Genomic DNA, 17799 nt, shown 5'->3' with positions numbered 1-17799 from the left:
TGGGTCATGTGATTCACTGGAGACCATGAAGGAAGCACACAAAGGTGGTTTCTGTTTATGTACAAGTCTATAGAATTAAAATTATACCTTCATTGCAATATGGAAGAATCAAGCCCAGTGTTATATATGTGTACAAATATATATATAATCAGCATAATGAAAGAACTTGTTCATTTGAAGAGCAAATTTGTACACCCGTGCACTGATAAGCTAAATATGATACATTCTTCTGCAATTCTTCTATTATTAACACAATTATTTCAGCAATTCAGACAAAAAGTGAAATCTGTACAAGGTCTGAGCTCGACTGTGCTTTATAAGAATAATGAAACATCCTCTTCTGAATTAGAAAGTACCATTCTTCCTGTTCTTCAAAAGAATGGTGGGGAATTGGTCCAAAAAAATGCTATAAAATGTCTCCTCTCCATTAACATAGAGGAATAAACATTTCATTACAGGCATGGACCTCTGTATAGGGGTCAGAGCATGATTTTAAAAGGACAAGTTGTCAAGGAAGAGAAACTCTTTCTCAATACATTAGGAGCCGGGGAAAGGCTCAGTGGGCAAGGAAGCAGTGTTCCCTACAGTTTCAAAGGCCTTCGGGGCTTCCAAACTCTTGCTGCATATTAGAATCACCTGGAAGACTTGGACAAACAGTGCGATCTAGGTCTCATCCCAGACTAATTCATTATAACCTGAGTGAGGTTGGGCACTCAGGCAGGGTACTTTTTAAAGTATCCTGGTGATTCTGATTTGCAGCCAGACATAAGAACCACTGGGCTTTTGTGTACTCAAAAAGAAAGGTCTGGGCTACACCAAACAGGTGTCTCTTTAGAAAATTTAAAAATTAAATATATATTTATACCTGATTATACTTAAACAGACACCATGCACACAGTTATTTCTATGTAAAGTATTAACCATTGGTAATTTAAAAATATTCTATAAATAATTTAATGATCTTTCTCTGTTAAGCAACACTTCCAATAAATAATAAAATACTTAAGAGGTGAAAAGAGTTTTTAAAGAAGACATTTTGGTTATTTTTAGGAAATCTGAAGAATGCATTGAAGTGTAAAGTCTTTTCAACTGCAAGATGGAAGAGGGCAAGTAGTGTTCTTCCTAACCGGGAGGACGTTTTAGATGTCAGATAGCTACTTCCATTAAAAAGAAAGGAAAAACCGCTCAGACCAACATCGAAAATTAAGGCATTTGGAAACGCATCCATATTTTCTAGAGTGTCTCCTTTAAAAATAAACTTTAAAAAAAAAAGCCAAAAACCTCACCAAATGTCTTTACAAATAAGTACCTAAAATTGCAGTAACTCTGGAGGAGAAATCCTTTTTCAACTAATTTTTGAGTTCTAGGGTAAAAGGTGTTCTTGAATATTTTAGAACTGTGTGTCAGGAGTTGTGGGAAGGTGGCAACTGAGGAAGAAGAGAAGCAGGGAAAAGGCGAGGGGGATGTGTGTGGGCGACTATAAAGGCCTCAAATGACTCCCTTTAGTCACTTCCTGTTTCTCTGCTAGAGACTTGATGGTTCACTCTGTGGGCAGAGTTGAGACAAATGTTACTGTTCATAACTTGGAACCAAGCCAGCAGAGAAGGGCCAGGGCACAAAGGTTACGACTTTCCATTTGTGTTTGTGAGTCTCAGTGGTAACAGAATCTAATGACACAAAGGACACTGAAAAGACCAGCTCGATTTCCTCACTTTTAGCACATCACTAACATCTGCAGACCTGGAGGGGATGTCTGGAAGCAGCATTTAAGGAATGAGACAGAAGTTACAACGATCACATTTTTTCTGTAAAGAGTTTGAGAAACACGAGGGTAACCAAAATTGGGAGGAAACCCAGATGAAAATAGATGTTATTTTTCATTCAGTTATTCTCAAGAATTTCCAGAAGCACTCAATAATCTGATAGTCAAAACATCAGTCACGATGAGGACGTAATTAGGCTGCTGAAACTCAGAATGTTCTCCATACTCACCGAGACAAATGAGAAAAAACAAACCAGCAAAAAAGCCTGAAAGTGAACATTACTTCAGATGCGCCAAGATTTTTCTTCATGAAGAGTTCAGCTAGGAAATAGCTATACTTCTCATGTGCCAGCTTTCATAATGTCCTATGACTTTTTTTTTTCTATGACATTTTAAATCACTTTCGATGACTGTCATGCTGATTTAAAGCCTTAGAACACTAACTTGTTTCTAATTCCAGCCCGAAGTATTAGGCGGAATGTTTCTCTCCTTGTTTGATGCCGAGAACAAGATGCAGGAACCAGTTAAACTGCACAGTCCATCCTTTGTCTCTGCAAACTTCAATCTGATCCAGAAAATACTTCTTAGCGTCCTCCTCACTTTTCCCCACTGTGAGGGCATCCCGAATGTAGTCAATGTCTTCTTTGCTGGTTAGCTGGGGCATCCCGGTCATCAGCATCATGGAGAACAGGATGATCAGCAGGTTTGTGTGATGACGAAGGGCTAGGTAAGCCTTAACGCAGACGTCCTGGGTAAAGGAAAAGGAGCCGGTATTAACTGTTGTGGTGATTAAAGAGGCTAAAGACCAGTGAGCTTCTGAAATTTACATGGCATTATCCTGTCCCACAGAGGAAGTCATCACAAGCAAGGCAGGTCCCCTGCCTCAAATAAAAAACTTGAGAACATAAACGGCTTTTATCATCTCTTAAGCACTTCAGTGTGGTTGTATACATCCAGCGTGTGCACAAGGAAAACTAACTGATACAGTAAACTTCATCTTATTCTTTACTCTACCTTTTTACTTCGATTTCTTGCCTGGGAAATTGAGAGTGGAAATTTCTGTAGTCTCTAAAGAGGAAGGAGTCTGTTTTAAAACACCTTACTGGAATCAGTACACTTTTTGTCAGTGTAAATAATGTTTGCCAAGAGCTAATGGAATCCAAAGAAGAGAAAGAAAGGCAGCATTTGAGATTTAGCTAGTTTTCATCTTTAGCATTTGTCCTATTCTAAGAAAACGGATGAATCAGTTTTTTCATTGTCTGATGCTCAGAACTGTTGAATGAGCTTTGAAATTTTTTTAGAAGAATAATATAATTAGTTTTATTTCAATTTATATTTAGACCACAGGTCTTGACATTTGTTGCGGGAACACGTGGCAGCAGTGACATGTGGATTGGGAGAATTACCAGAGACGGAGAAAAGTTTAGGAAAGTTTAACAGGTACGCTGCTATAGGGAACAGTGGGCCACATAGATAAGAGGTGCCTTCCTGAGTTGACCTATGAAATTTTAATATAAATTCTGAATACTGAGTGAGAGAGAGCTTGAAACCGAGTAGGACTCTGTGGGGCCTTTAAGGGTCAGACACCTCCCCCATATCCTCTGCTGTAGCTCCCTCTGAAGCACCCAGATAATAGTATCTCATGTATATTTCCTGAGTTTCTCAGATGCTTAAAACCACCACCAAAGGGGAGAAACTAACTACTTGATGATGGAGATCGTGTAGCCCCCAGACCTTCTGGTGCCTAGGGGTTGATAGTGTTGATTGCCCTGTTCCCTCGGCATCAACCGGAGAATTGTGTACGAGCTGATCATGTACCCTGCTTCCTCCTTCCCTCACCTGGCCTTTATATAGGCTTTGCTGAAACCCTTTGAGGAGTTTGGGGTTTTCTTGGGCATGAGCCTCCTTATGCTCTTTGCTCGGCCCTACAATAAACCTTTCTCACTCCAAACTCCGACCTTTCGGTTTGTTTGGCCTTATGGTGTGGCGGGCACACGAACTTGCCATCGGTAACAGGCTTTATGCTATGCTATGGCCGGTGCCTCCTCTAAAAGCGTAGGTGATATAGGTGAGTTAAATCCACTTCATAAGCAAAAGGCATGCTCATGCCAATTAAATTGTTCCTGCATGGAGAAAAAGCTGCAAGGTTCCCAGTTTTACGACATGAGAATAGTCCAACTTTAATATTACAATTTCGCAAAGGTGGCGTGTTAAAGAAAACTGAAATTAATGATTACAGGTTTAAATATTTCAAATAAAATACTGAATGAAATGTTAAAAGAATAACACCCTTGCCAATGAGGGTTTATTACAAAATTGCAAGAGTAGTTCCTCCTAAGGTACTGGATTAAAATCTACTTTTGATTTTACTAAAAGTAACATGTAACTTAATATGTGACTAAAATGTAATGGTGTGAGGGATCACCTGAAATTACCACTCAAAATCATTCTGAATAGTGAATACTGGAAAAAGAAATTGGATAAAGTCAGAAAAGTGAAGGTAAAATCATTAGTATTTACAAATAACTGTCTTCTTGGAACACTGAAGAGGGGAAAAAGCTAAAATGCTATTGTAACTAGTTTTTACTGAACTAGCTTTTTATAAGTTAATAAATATAATGCTATACATAGGGGCCACTAGTTAGAAAGTAAAATGAAAACACAGATGCTGTGAATAATGGTAACAAAAAAAACCATGATTCCTGAATGGCCATCATTCAAAAGTCCACAAATGACAAATGCTGGAGAGGCTGTGGAGAAAAGGGAACCCTCCTACACTGCTGGTGGGAATGCAGTTTGGTGCAGCCACTGTGGAAAACAGTATGGAGATTTCTCAAAAGACTGGGAATAGACTTACCATATGACCCAGGAATCCTGCTCCTGGGCATATATCCAGAAGGAACCCTACTTTAGGATGACATCTGCACCCCAATGTTCATAGCAGCACTATTTACAATAGCCAAGACATGGAAACAGCCTAAATGTCCATCAACAGGTGACTGGATAAAGAAGTGGTATATTTATACAATGGAATACTACTCAGCCATAAAAAAGACAACATAACGCCATTTGCAGCAACATGGATGTCCCTGGAGAATGTCATTCTACGTGAAGTAAGCCAGAAAGAGAAAGAAAAACACCATATGAGATCACTCATATGTGGAATCTGAAAAAAAAAAGAACATAAGTAGAAAACAGAAACAGACTCATAGACATAGAATACAAACTTGTGGTTGCCAAGGGGGAAGAGGGTGGGAAGGGATAGACTGGGAGTTCAAAATTTGTGATACTGACAGGCATATGTAGAATAGATAAACAAGATTATACTGTATAGCACAGGGAAATATATACAAGATCTTGTGGTAGCTCACAGCGAAAAATGTGACAATGAAAATATGTATGTTTATGTATAACTGAAAAATTGTGCTCTACACTGGAATTTGACACAACATTGTAAAATGACTAACTCAATAAAAAATGTTAAAAACAAACAAACAAACCCCCCCCATGATCCTTAGATAAACACCTACACAAAAGAGGTAGAACCTGTTTTTTTAAAACCATAAAAATCTACTGAATTACGTAAAGAAATCTTGAACACATAGAGTGACATAGCATGTTCCTCACTGATAAGACTGCTTATTATGAAGAAAATTTTTTCTCAGGTTAATCTATAAATATAATGAAATTTGAATAAAAATTCCGACTGGATGTTTAAACTCATATGGTTTTAAGTTCAGCTGGGATAATTAGGGCCTGGGAGAACGTTTTGAAAAAATATAGTAACAAAAAACAGCAATGCCTGCCATCCTAAATATCAAAATACATTATAAAACTACAATATTTAAAACTGTGAAATAGCATCTATTCTTTTCCAAGAAATATAAGAAATTTGGTGAAACAGAATAGAAAGTTCAGAAACATATTTAAGTATACATTAAATACATAATAAAGGTGACTCCTCAGATCTGTTGGGAAAGATCTATTATTTGATATATGGGACTAGTACAGTTGGCTCATAATTTGGGGGGAAAATAAAGCTTACTCCATGTGATATCCCAGAATAGATTCCAGATGAATTAAACATTTAAATGTAAAAAGAGAAACTAAAGAATCGTGAAATGAGAAAGGAAGGACTTTATGAAGCAGACCTCCAAGGTGGACTCTATAAGGAAAAGATGAAGAGCTTACAAAAACTTCAAATTTTGGAGGAAGAAAGCTATAAACAATGTTAAAAGAGGCAAATGCCAAGAGAAAACATATTTGCAACATGACAGATCACTTCTTCACCCCTAGACCCCTGTTAGCTCTTACAAATCAACAAGAAAGAGATGAATAGTTGGCTATAAAAACAGGCCAAGGATAGAGTATATCACACTATAAGACATAAAACCATAAATAATACGCATATGAAAAAATATGCAACCTCATTAGCAATCAGATAAAGGTAACTTAAAATGAGATGGAAAAAATGCTCAATATCACTAATTGTCAGAGAAATGTGAATCAAAACTACAATGAGGTATCACTTCACACCAGTTGGAATGGCCTTCATTCAAAAGACCATGAACGATAAATGCTAGAGAGAGTGTGGAGAAAAGAGAACCCTCCTGCATTGCTGGTAGGAATGCAATTTGGTTCAGGCATTATGGAAAACAGTATGGAGATTCCTCAAAAAACCAAAAATAGACCTATCATATATCATATGATCCAGCAATCCCACTTCTGGTATATCTGGAGGGAACTCTCATTGGAAAAGGTACATGCACCCCAATGTTCATAGCAACACTATTTACAATAGCCAAGACATGGAACCAACCTACATGTCCATTGACAGATGACTGGATAAAGAAGTTGTGGTATATTTATACAATGGAATACTACTCAACCATAAAAACAATAAAATAATGCCATTTGCAGCAACATGGATGGGACCTAGAGATCGTCATTCTAAGTGAAGCCAGAAAGAGAAGTAAAAATACCATATGATATCACTCATACGTGGTATCTAAAAAAAAAAAAGGACACTATGAATTCATCTACAAAACAGAAACAGACTCAGACATAGTAAACAATCTTATGGTTACTGGGGGTAGAGGGCAGAAGGGGATAAATTTGGGAGTTTGATATTTATAAATGTTAGTCACTATATATAAAAATAGATTTAAAAAATTTCTTTTGTATATCACAGGGAACTATGCTCAATATCTTGTAATAACCTTTAATGGAAAAAATATGAAAACTAATATATGTATGTATATGCAAGAATGGGACATTGTGCTGTACACCAGAGATTGACACATTGTAATTGACTATACTTCAATTTAAAAAAATGAAAAAAAAAAATAAAATGAGATGGAAACATTTATCTACCAAATTGGAGACTCTTAAAAAAATCTTTTTAAGGATAATATCCAATTAACCTTTCGTAATATCCAAATAACCTTCCATAGGCTGATGGCAGATGGGGATAGGTATAATTTTACTAGCAGACAACTTGATAACATGTATCAAAAGCTTTAAAATACTTATAACTGTTATATAACTTAATTGTGGCGGTGGTTGCATAAGTGATGCATTTGTCAAAATTCAAAGGATGGTACACCTAGAAAGGCCAAATCCTCCTTTATGTGAATTATGTCTCAATAAAGTTGACTTTTAAAATGTCTGTATGTCCTTTCACCCAGCAATTTCCATACTAGAAGTTTACCTTTAAAAATTCTGGATGATTTTGCAGTGATTTATCTCCAAGAGTGTTCATTAGAACATTGTTTAAAATTGTGGAAACTTGAAAGCAACCTAAAGCCCATACAGCTGGAGATTGTAGATACTTTCGCAAACCCTTTTTAGCAATTGCATGCTCTGTAACTACCAGAATGACACTGTAGAAGAAAAGTTAAGAAGCATGTAAAAGTGTTTGCGTTAGAAAGCAGGTATTAAACAACACATGAAGCGTGATCCCATTTTGGTAAATGATCACAGAATATTTATACAGAAAAAAGAACATAAGTCACAGGCCAAAATGTGACTTTTGCTTTTTGCTTTTAGGTGATCTCGTCTGTGTCACCTGCATGTGGCAGGGTGACTGCAGTGATGATGGTGGTCGGGCCTGTGTCTGTCTGTGGCTCGACGCTGGACTGTGCGCATCACCCTGTCCAGGTACAAAAACCCACGGCCTCTTCTGGCATTTTTTAAGTGAGACAGTGAATATAGACTGCCTGGCACAGAGGCTGACATGTAAGAAGGATTCATTAAATGTTAGTGCTCTCCCTTCCCTACCCAGAGGGCAGATCAATGCTGCCTCTCCTTTCTGCTTGCTCACCACGAAGCAGGAGACTCAACAGACCCCAGGGACCATTTGGGCTGTTTCTGCCGCAGCCTGGGCACCACTTGTCCCCTGGAAGCGGGCTTAGTGCTTTAGCACTCTTACATTCTTCTTCTTTTTTCAATTTCTTTTTTTGAGGGGTAGGTAACTAGGTATATATATATGGGGGGGGAGAGAGAGAGAGGTACTGGGGATTGAACCCAGGACCTCGTGCATGCTAAGCACACACTCTAGCACTGAGCTATAGACTCCCCTCCTTGCTCTTGCATTCTTAATGAGTCCACTGAAGTCCGGAAATCACTTTCTTTTCTTCATCCATAGGACCCACTAAGGTCTCTGATTTCTTGGTGATTAACTGGCCAGGGGCAGACGTCTCCACAAGCAACAGTCTCATTAATTTGCCAACTCGCACCGTTTTCACAAGGGCCTAGATGGGGATGCCTTTTGATTTTGAATTAGAGTACATTCTGATTTTTAATTATTTTCTATCCTTCTGTTCACTGGGGGCTCCAGGCAAACCCCCTACTGTCTGAGCTCAATGTGTGGCTAAACTTTTTAATAGGAAGTTTTTGAGGAAGAAAATGAATCTAGGGCCAAGGTATTGTAACACCAATCCACAGGTACTCTTTAAATATTTAAGTGGCAGTGCACCGATTCACCAATCGCTGTAACCACAGAGAGACACATTAGAGGGAGGAACTGACCTGTTGCTCTCCCAGGATATCTCACCTATGTAAGGAATTTCTCCCGGCTTGAGTTTAATTAATTCTAATTTTTACACTCAAGGGTCACTGCTATGAGAAAGAAATTTCATCCCCTAATTTAACCACTTGCCCCATACTGGTCAGACACAATGTCTAAATTCTGACTGGCTGTGCAGACTTAAGAGACTTTGTACAGATTTAATTATCTTCTGCTTAGAGATGTGTAGAGCAGTGGTTCTAAGCACAGATTCACACCTCACTACCTGGATTCAAATCTTGGCTCTATTACCAGCAAGCTGTTATCAGAGAAGTTACCTAACCTCTCTGGACCTCAGTTTCCTCATCTTAGAACAAGAGCAATAATGACAATACCCCTGTCATGTGGTTGTGGTGAGACTCAAGTGCTGTGTAAGCAGTGGCTATTGTTACTGACAGCATGAGAAGTTGCATTTTGAGCACACACTCCTCAATGCTGAGGAGGTCGCCTTGCCTTCTAGACCACCTGTCCAAGAAATCTTCTCAGACAGCAGAGACCGAGGGGTTGGGGTGGGAGGCTGGGTGGGGAGATGAGCCCCACTTCAACTGGTATTGATGGAGGGGTGTCCTGGCGCGGGCCCCGGGCTGGGCTGGAAGATAAACGCATCTGGCAGACTGGCTACTCCACAGGTGGTACTCTTGCTACGAGGGGCCCAGCTGAGCACTTATTTGCCCACTAAAGCCCCGTAAGTTTCATTTCTGCCCTGACACTCAGTGCCCTGACCACGCTGCCCCAGCACAGAGGCCTGTGGTTTGAGGGACTGTGAGGATGTGGCTTGGGGAGTACGGGGGAAGCACAGAACACAGAAGTTACTGGCTGCAGCAACAGAACTCTCCCTTCTGCCAGGGCCGCCTGGCATGGACCTCGCCATCATCACTCTGCCTTCTCAACTGCCTGTTAAAGGCTGTTGACGACTGAGCAGAGAAGAAGGGAAAGGAGAGAACCCAAGACTGGGGACTTGGTTTAACATACTTGTTAACCAGGGTGAACGTGGGGAGCAGTGGAGTATTGTTAATGCCATTAGCTCCCCAGTAGACGGAGCCAACACAGCACATGTGCTCTTTACCATAGTTGATCCAAACGCCTTAATTGGAGCATCGGGCAGCAAAGGAGAAGATTGCTTTTCCAAAGCTACCACTCGCCTAAATCTGAGAAACAAAGGAATTCATTACAATTTTAGGGTCAGAACTTTGACTTGATTTGTTAACTGGCCTAACTTACCAGTTCACTAAACCAGAAAACAAGCTACCTTCTATACACAATCTGTTAATTCTTTAACCATCAATGAGCTGTGGCTGCCTTAGACTGTCCAAGGTCACGTGAAAGAAGCCTGAAAACCAAATGCCTCCATTCTCATCTAGAAACAAAGTGGAAGTGAAATATGACTGTACGTAGCCACAAAAATGAGGAAGTAATGTCAGGACCATACAACTGAAACTCCAGAAAAAGAATTGAGGGCTGAGAGGACAGAGAGAAGAAACACTCACAAATATTCATCAATGAGAAGCACCGTTCTCACCCACCTCCTTTTCCTAAATAGCAAGGTGGCTTCTGTCTGCCAGAGGAAGGAGACAGGGGAGAAAAAAATCATATTTTAGTCAAAGAGGGGTTTATTTATTTATTTATTTATTTATTTATTTATTAAAATCAATGAATTGGCTAGGCAATGTCTTTAGAAGTTATTTTGGCAAAACAGAGAAGGTCACTGATTAGCAGACCTAGTAATGCAGGAAGAAGCGCCTTCTGATAAATCTGAAAGACTGTGCCTGATACTTGACCATGCACTGGTGGAGACTGAATGAGGACTGTCATCTTTAAGGACTTGAAAATGATTCTCAGACTAGCTCTGTCGACCACGGGAAGGGCTGTACTGCTATCTTTTCAAATATTCAGCTAGAAGCTCATGAGAAACCTAGAGGTTCCAATTAAACTGTTCTAAATAGACTGGATATAGGTGTATGTGTGTGTATTTGCCTTTTAGCCTTGTTCCAAAAAGTGCTGAGATGGATTATTTGGATACACATGTCACAATAACATTAATTAGAGGTGGGTAGAAAAAGCAACAGGAATAACACAGGAAACGAACCACCATGGGTTTGGAAAAGAGACTAAGTTAAAACTATCCATCCCAAATCCTCAACTTCCCGAGGGCGGTCTTCAAAGACATCTGCAGCCAAAAGGAAGATGGAATCTGTTGCTTCATCCAATGTTCAGAAGATTTTAAAAAACTATTTGTTTGGGAGAAACACATCTTTTCTAGAGACTAAGACCTGATAGAAATTTTGCAAGAGGACCTTTATAGAGAATACACTTTGTAACACAGTGAGTAATGTCCTGCATAATATTCTTATGGTAGACAAAACAATTCTCTAAGAGAAACTAAACACTCAGAGAAGGATGCCAATTGGAAGGTTATTTTCAATAAATGTTTAGCAGTAACAGGGTCTTGTATCTTAGGCACCAAATGACACTGCATGCTGGTGGATCAACATACAAATTCAATCCAAGGACATCTTTCCAGTCTTGTATTCATAGCCTTTCCAGAAAAGTGATAAAATTTGGCAAGCTTATCCAAGTCCTAACAATTCTACAGACCCATGCAAGTCTGCTTCTGGTGGAGATATCATGCCAACATATTCAAGCCCCGACCAATGGCTGATGCGGATCATTCTCTGAGAGTATCTTCCTGTGGGATAGCGTGGAGAAAGAGTGAACTCCTGAGGTGTTCACATCTGGATGGAGGGGGCTGAGCTCAACCTTGTTCATTGGCCAGGGTGCCAATCCCAAGAGGGAATCCTTTATCAACTCAGTATATTCTGGGCAGTTCAACGCATCATCTCCCTGTTGACTTGTAATAGGTCTTTATTACAGTAATTTGTGATTAATTGAGCTCCAAGTGACTTCTCTGCTTTGCTCTTTACTCCCCTAATCCAGCCCATGCACTGCTTCAAGTTGGACCCCCATTTCCTTTCTTGACTCAAATTCCGCTACACATTCCCATGTATACCTAAGTTCCATCCATACCGGACAACTGCAGTTTTGGTCCCTAAATACTAATGCTAAATACTAACTTCATGCCCTTGTTCATGTTCTTTCTGTCTGGCTGTTCCTTCCCCTCTCTGCATCTTCTTGGTAAAATAAAAACAAATTCAGACCTTAAGTCTCCAATAAAAATGCTCCCTTGACTCCACAGCCTTTTTCTATTGCCCAGGACAGGATTCATTGCTCCCTCTGCAAACCAGTGTTGAAATCCTTACTGCATGGCTGTGTCTGCATCTTTTCTGCTGTGTGCTGGGACCATGTCTCTGCCTGTGTCACCTATGCCCAGCCATGTGTCTGACACACTGGAGATCATCTGCAAATGGATGACGAAGAAATGCTTCACACGCAAAAGCCAAGTTCAATTTGGGGCAAGAGTCATTGCTTTAAATCAGGGTGAATGATGGAACAGTCATATCTGAAGGGAACTAAGCTGTAAAGATGTGAGCCTTCTCTGGGCTTGGCCCAGTACCTGAAAGGTTGTGATGTGTTGAATGAGTGTGTTCTCTTGGATAGGGAAAAACAGGGCCTGGTGACTACAACAGGATGGAGCAGGAGGCTGAGGAAGCCCAGCCCGGCAGGTTACAGGTGGAGATGGTTAGAGGTGTAGACAAGTGTCACCACATGAGGAAGGGGAGTCAGAGGTAGGAATGGGGAGTAATGGTGATGTGGCCGCAGTCCTTGGAAGGGTGTCAGTGGGGAAGGTCTCTGGGGTCCCTGTGGCTGGGATTAGAGTCTCCGGCAAGAGCCCCCGTCCTAGAGGCAGGTTAATAGGCAGGGTTAGGAGGCAGACGAGCTGAGGCAGAAGCGGCCACAACAGCCTGAGATCTGAGATGAGAGCGAGACAGCAGCAGAGATGGACTCTGAATAAAGGGTAAGAACCCCAGTCAGGACTCTGTGTACAGACGGGTGCGGGGCTGACACTGCAGGTTGAGGGACTTGGGTGTGCCCTGGTGTGGGAACAGCACTGCCCGGAGCGGTGACCTGGCGGGGCCTGATGGCTAAAGTGACACAAGGAATGGGCTCCAGACATCTCTCATGCAAAACGCTTCTTAAGAGTGAATCTAGGGGCAGGTGGCCTTTAAGGATGCTCATCAAACTGCCTGCTTTGTAGGGCTGTGCGTGTGAAGAGAGATTATTGGTTCTTCTGATTTCTTCAGCTTTATCTGCCTCGCATTTGCCTACTGTGTGCAAAGCACATTTTCAAGATGCTGGTTTCTACATATTTCACAATCCTTGAAAACTATCCTATATTGAAACCGCATGTCCTGTTGGCATGACTGCTGCTCTGATTGGGAGAAAATACATGACGTTTATGTCAGTAAGGAAATCTCTACAAAAATGTGATTAGGCACCAGATGACACTTACATATCTGTATGAATTACTAAAACATAAGATCTCATAATCAAGTTTCCTTCCTCTCTGATGTTTGGGTATTGAACCCGCATCTTGGAGGTTTATTAACTAACATCTGTGTGGTGCCCGAGTTACCACTGCATAAACTCACAGAATCTGATGTATTATGGGGAAGGAAGGTTTTAAGATCTTTTTTTCTCATGGGTACTAGGGACTGAACCCAGGACCTTGTGCATGCTAGCCATGCTCTCTACCACTGAGCTGTACTCTCCTCTTAGAAAGGAAGGAACCTGAGAGGTTATCTCGTCTCATCCAACTCCTAACCGGTTCAGGAACTGCTCCTCTGCCGTCATGCCTGTACTCAGCAGATCTGTACTGAGTCCTTCCTAGTCTTGGGCCCCACGTGGGATCCAGGGCAAACGTGGCCCTGCTGCCCAGAGCTGCCTCTGGGAAGGGAGAGACAGGCAGCAGGTGGTGCAGAGATCTGTGTGCTTTGAGGGATGCTCTGAAAGCAACGGGCAGGGGGCTGTGACCCATGAGGGACCTAGTCTAGACGCCGGCTCTGAGGGATGACATTTGGGCTGAGGGCAGTGATGGGCATTCTGGGGTGGATGCCCGTACAGGGACAGCAGGACCAGGGGAAGACACGGACGAAGGCCGCCCTGACCCAGTGAGCAAAGGCAAGCAAGTGCCATGGGGTGAGGCTGGCAGGGGCAGGGGCTCCCGGGCTCAGGGCCTTGTAGGGCAAGCACAGATGTTCAGGTGTTATTCAAAGTGAAATGAGAAGGCACTGAACAGGTTAAAGAAAGGGAATAACATTATATCTGCTTCTTAAGTTCAGTTTTTAACCAAATTCTGATTAATTCACCACCTTCTAAAAGACCAAATACTTAATAGAATGAAGGAAAACCACTGAAATGTTGACAATATTCTTTTTATAAGGTGGGAGAGTGGGTCTTTTATATCCTGATATTTTAAATATTTTGCTCGCTTTTTTTTTTAAAAGGAAGCATTTAAAATTTAGAAAAAGCTCCCGCATTCTTACATAAAAGTATATGGGAAGCCAGATTTCACTGGCCAGTGATATCAATGTATCTGCATGTGAGTATGGTCTATAATTGTTCAATGAAATTTGAAACAAAGGTGGTTCTGAAATACATTACCAGCAGGTAAAACATTGTTTTCTTCTATGTGTTTTTAGTCAGGGAGAAATTTGTTTTTTTTTAAGGATAGTTTTATTTATCAAAATTGTCATCATTGCAGTACATCTGTTTACGCCTGTGTACAGGATGCTGCTCCAAAGGCTGACAGATAGTCTTGTGTTCAAACAGCAGGCCCTGGTTTTGTGTCTTTTTGTAGTTACAGCTTGTTCCTGAACCCTCCCCTAGTTTAGAAATAACTCATGAATATGGCTCTGTGCTCCACCAGCGACCTTGGAAAGAAGAGGGAGGTGGGATAAAGCAGCGTCTACCTCTTTCTGTTCCCCTGACTCCCATCCTCGCGCCACTGGCGGAGGTACATTTCTAAGTCTCTGTAGGGAAGGTTCACCTCACCCTTGACAGAAGGGCTTTCCTCCACCCTTCCTAACAGGTTCTTCAAATGTACTGCGTGCATTAATTAACCTTATCAATTCGAAATTAGTGATTCTCTGGAAATGAGGACAGCTTTAATTCCAAGTGTAAATAGCTACAACATTTCCCAGCCTACCTCGAAATGGCAGCTTTATTATGCAAGATCTGGGGAGGCTATTTAGAGAGTTTAGACACGTGCTCCCTGATCTTGAAGGACTTCATCTCAAAAAGGGAGCAGGAGACTAGGAGACAGAAAAATCTTCTGGAAGGCTTAGCAGTATGTAAAAAAAAATGTCAGCAGGTCTGAATCAAACGATGAAAAAATTCCCTGATCATCGCTACTTTCTCATGTTTTATATATTTCATTTCTGCTAGAGATCTCATTTCAAACAGGGCTTCTCAGTTGAGAAGTTTTCAAAGTTTGAAGACCCACTGTGATGTAGGTAACAATGGAGGCTCCATTTATTGAGTTCCTGCTGTGGTCTAGGCACTGGGCTAAGCATTCTATGTATTTCACGTAAATAAAGTCTAAAAAAAAAAACAAACCCACGAGGTGGGTCTTAGAATTCCCATTGTACAGATGAGGAGACTGAGGTTCTGAAAGGATAAGTCATTTGCATCACATGCATAGCTATTCAGTAGCAGGGCCAGGATTCAAACTCAAGTTGGTCTGCTTTCAACTACAGTGCCACGCTAATCTGGGTTTAAGGCTCAAGTGCAGACATTTACAGGCACTTTAAAGAGTATGCTAATACTGCAAACACAGACATAGAGAAACACGATAAAACTTATGGAGGTGTGATTGTGATGGTACACACACTGCCTAGATGTTGATTTATATTTTAAATTTTAATTAAAAAATTTAAAAAAAATTTGGGGGGGAGGTAATTAGATTGATTTTTTAAAAATAGAGGCACTAGGGATTGAACCCAGGACCTTGTGCATGCTGAGCAAACGCTCTACCACTGAGCTATACCTTCTCCCCTTTTAGATAGTTCTTTAATGAAAGGGGTTCTAATGGCTCAAGAAACAAGCTTTGGTCACAAAGGATGGAGAAATGCTCCTGGACGAGGAGGACAGACTGCCAAGGCTCAGAGTTCTTGCTTTGTGCAGAAGCTGCCTGGAGGGGGAGGCAACGTCTCTGTGTCCTCCCCAAGCCCCCAGTCTTTTCATTAAAGAATAGTCTGAAACTTCAAATGACAACAAAGAAGACTAAAGGGGAAGTCTAGCTGGGATTTTAGGGGTGACACGGGCACTATGGGGTCTATGGGAATGTCGTCAAAAACAGGACAGATGGACAGTCATTCTGGGGAAAACCACTGGGAAAAAGGAAGAGAACATAAACACAGAGACAAGGAGAGACTGTGGATGAGGTCAGATTCCTTGTGTCTGACCCTTTAAATGGCACTACTGCTGGTGTATTTGTGCAAAGCTTGTCAGCTGCATGCTTCCAGGAGAGGAGAACGGAATATCTTCCTCCCTTTAAAGGGAAAAACTCTTCCAGGTGCTTTTTCTGTTTTGTTTTGTTTTGTTTGTGGAACCATTTTTCTCTTCCAGGAAGTTGTCAAAACATGGGATTTTTAACTTTAAAGAAAAACAGGACTGAAATGTGTCAAATCCCTGGAAACAGTCTTTAACCCAGTTGAGTTTACACAGAAAAGCACACACTAAAAATCCTAAGACCATCTGGCCACGGAGATTTCAGTTTCTCTGACAACACCCCTGGAACTACGGGAGGGGAAGTCCGGTAACCACCACAGCAAACGTCAGCCAGGAGAACAAACAAGAACGGACCGGTTTCAAAACAATACATCTTAGTTCCTGTTCCACCAAACGTTAAGGCCCCTGTCCTCTCCCAAGGTTAACGTGGGACAGCACAAGTCCTGAGTGCAAATCAAATCATATTTAAGAGGCACGAGGGGAGGGGGCTATTTAAAGCAAACCCGAGATAAACGTGCATATAAAGTAATCACTCTGCCTCTGCTTATTGGCTTAGTGTTTGTATGGCGATAAAATAGGTATCTCCCAGTAGTCATTACAACTTTTCTGAGTTACATTCATTCATGGTTACTACTACATTTGCAAGAGTGAAAATTTTACTCCTCAGGTATTTGAAATCTGCTGTGATGGTCAAAAGTGGAGGAGGGTAGGAAGGAATGAAAGAGAAAGCGGAATAAGAAGACTCCCAGGGAGATGGAAAGACCCAGGGCAGGGCGGGTGTCATGGTGAGAGGGACAAGCCAGAGCTCTCAGATCAACCTGGAGTTGAGCTGACAAGATTTCAAATGAGAAGGGACTAATCTTTACAAAAGGAGACAAGCGAGAATCCTTTGTGTTGGTAACTGATAAACCTATGCCTGTAGTGAAAATCAAGCGAAACTCACAATCATTTGCAAGTCCTGAAAAGTAAATGTAAAATTTAGATCTTCTAGGCAATGTCTTGATTAGGTAGATATTTAAAGGCTAAACCTGTTTGTCCGGTGCTTTTCCTGAAAGCCCTCTTTTCAGGACCGCATCATCCTGGTGGGTTTTATTTGCCCATCCCACTGATTATGGAATACTTTTACTTGCTGTTTGGTTTTGGGGGGAGGATGACCGAGAAGCGTCATTTTGCACTTGGGGAAGGAACAGAGGAAATGGGGCAAAGGGTCATGCCAGAGGAAAGTGGGCAGAGGCGAGAGGAGCTCAAAGGGGAGTGAGAGGTGAGGGTGGTGGGCACCATCTGGTTGGTGTTTCCGGAAGGTGATCAAGAGGGAGGTCAGTTACCTGAAATTTCTGGAAGTGTAGGCTTGTCTTCTTTCCGGAAGTCCCCATCACAAACAGGAAGTCTGGGGTCAGCACAAAGGGCACTCTTTCTTTATTAATGCCCAGGAAACTTTTGTAATTCCCAAGAATGTGCCCGAAGTCAATGTGAAATAGATTTCCTTGAGGGAAGAAAATGTCTGACATCATTACCCTGGCATAAGCAGTTGCAAAGAACACCCTGATTTGTTTATCTCTTGACA

General features: G+C 41.3%; 1 protein-coding gene and 1 long non-coding RNA gene across 5 annotated transcripts in view; one reads left to right on the top strand and one right to left on the bottom strand.

Annotated features, from left to right (window-relative positions):
- The window catches only part of LOC140697453 (uncharacterized), a 139340-nt gene that overhangs the window by 22273 nt on the left and 99268 nt on the right, over window positions 1-17799 (top strand). For both annotated transcript variants that reach the window (XR_012074582.1, XR_012074581.1), the window contains 2 exons: window positions 3103-3202; window positions 7811-7921. This is a non-coding gene — a long non-coding RNA (uncharacterized lncRNA). The remainder of the gene's footprint in view (window positions 1-3102; window positions 3203-7810; window positions 7922-17799) is intronic.
- Window positions 1786-17799, bottom strand: part of PIK3CG (phosphatidylinositol-4,5-bisphosphate 3-kinase catalytic subunit gamma) — a 32950-nt gene continuing 16936 nt past the window's right edge. For all 3 annotated transcript variants that reach the window (XM_006198510.4, XM_072965212.1, XM_015234566.3), the window contains 2 exons: window positions 17561-17718; window positions 1786-2510 (listed from right to left, as the gene is read on the bottom strand). In XM_006198510.4, coding sequence (XP_006198572.1) covers window positions 2232-2510; window positions 17561-17718 — 437 coding nt within the window. In that variant the 3' untranslated portion in view covers window positions 1786-2231. The remainder of the gene's footprint in view (window positions 2511-17560; window positions 17719-17799) is intronic.

This window comes from Vicugna pacos, chromosome 7 (assembly GCF_048564905.1).
Source record: "Vicugna pacos chromosome 7, VicPac4, whole genome shotgun sequence".
Taxonomy (NCBI): Eukaryota; Metazoa; Chordata; class Mammalia; order Artiodactyla; family Camelidae; genus Vicugna; species Vicugna pacos.
This window is presented reverse-complemented; position numbering and strand designations above follow the sequence as displayed.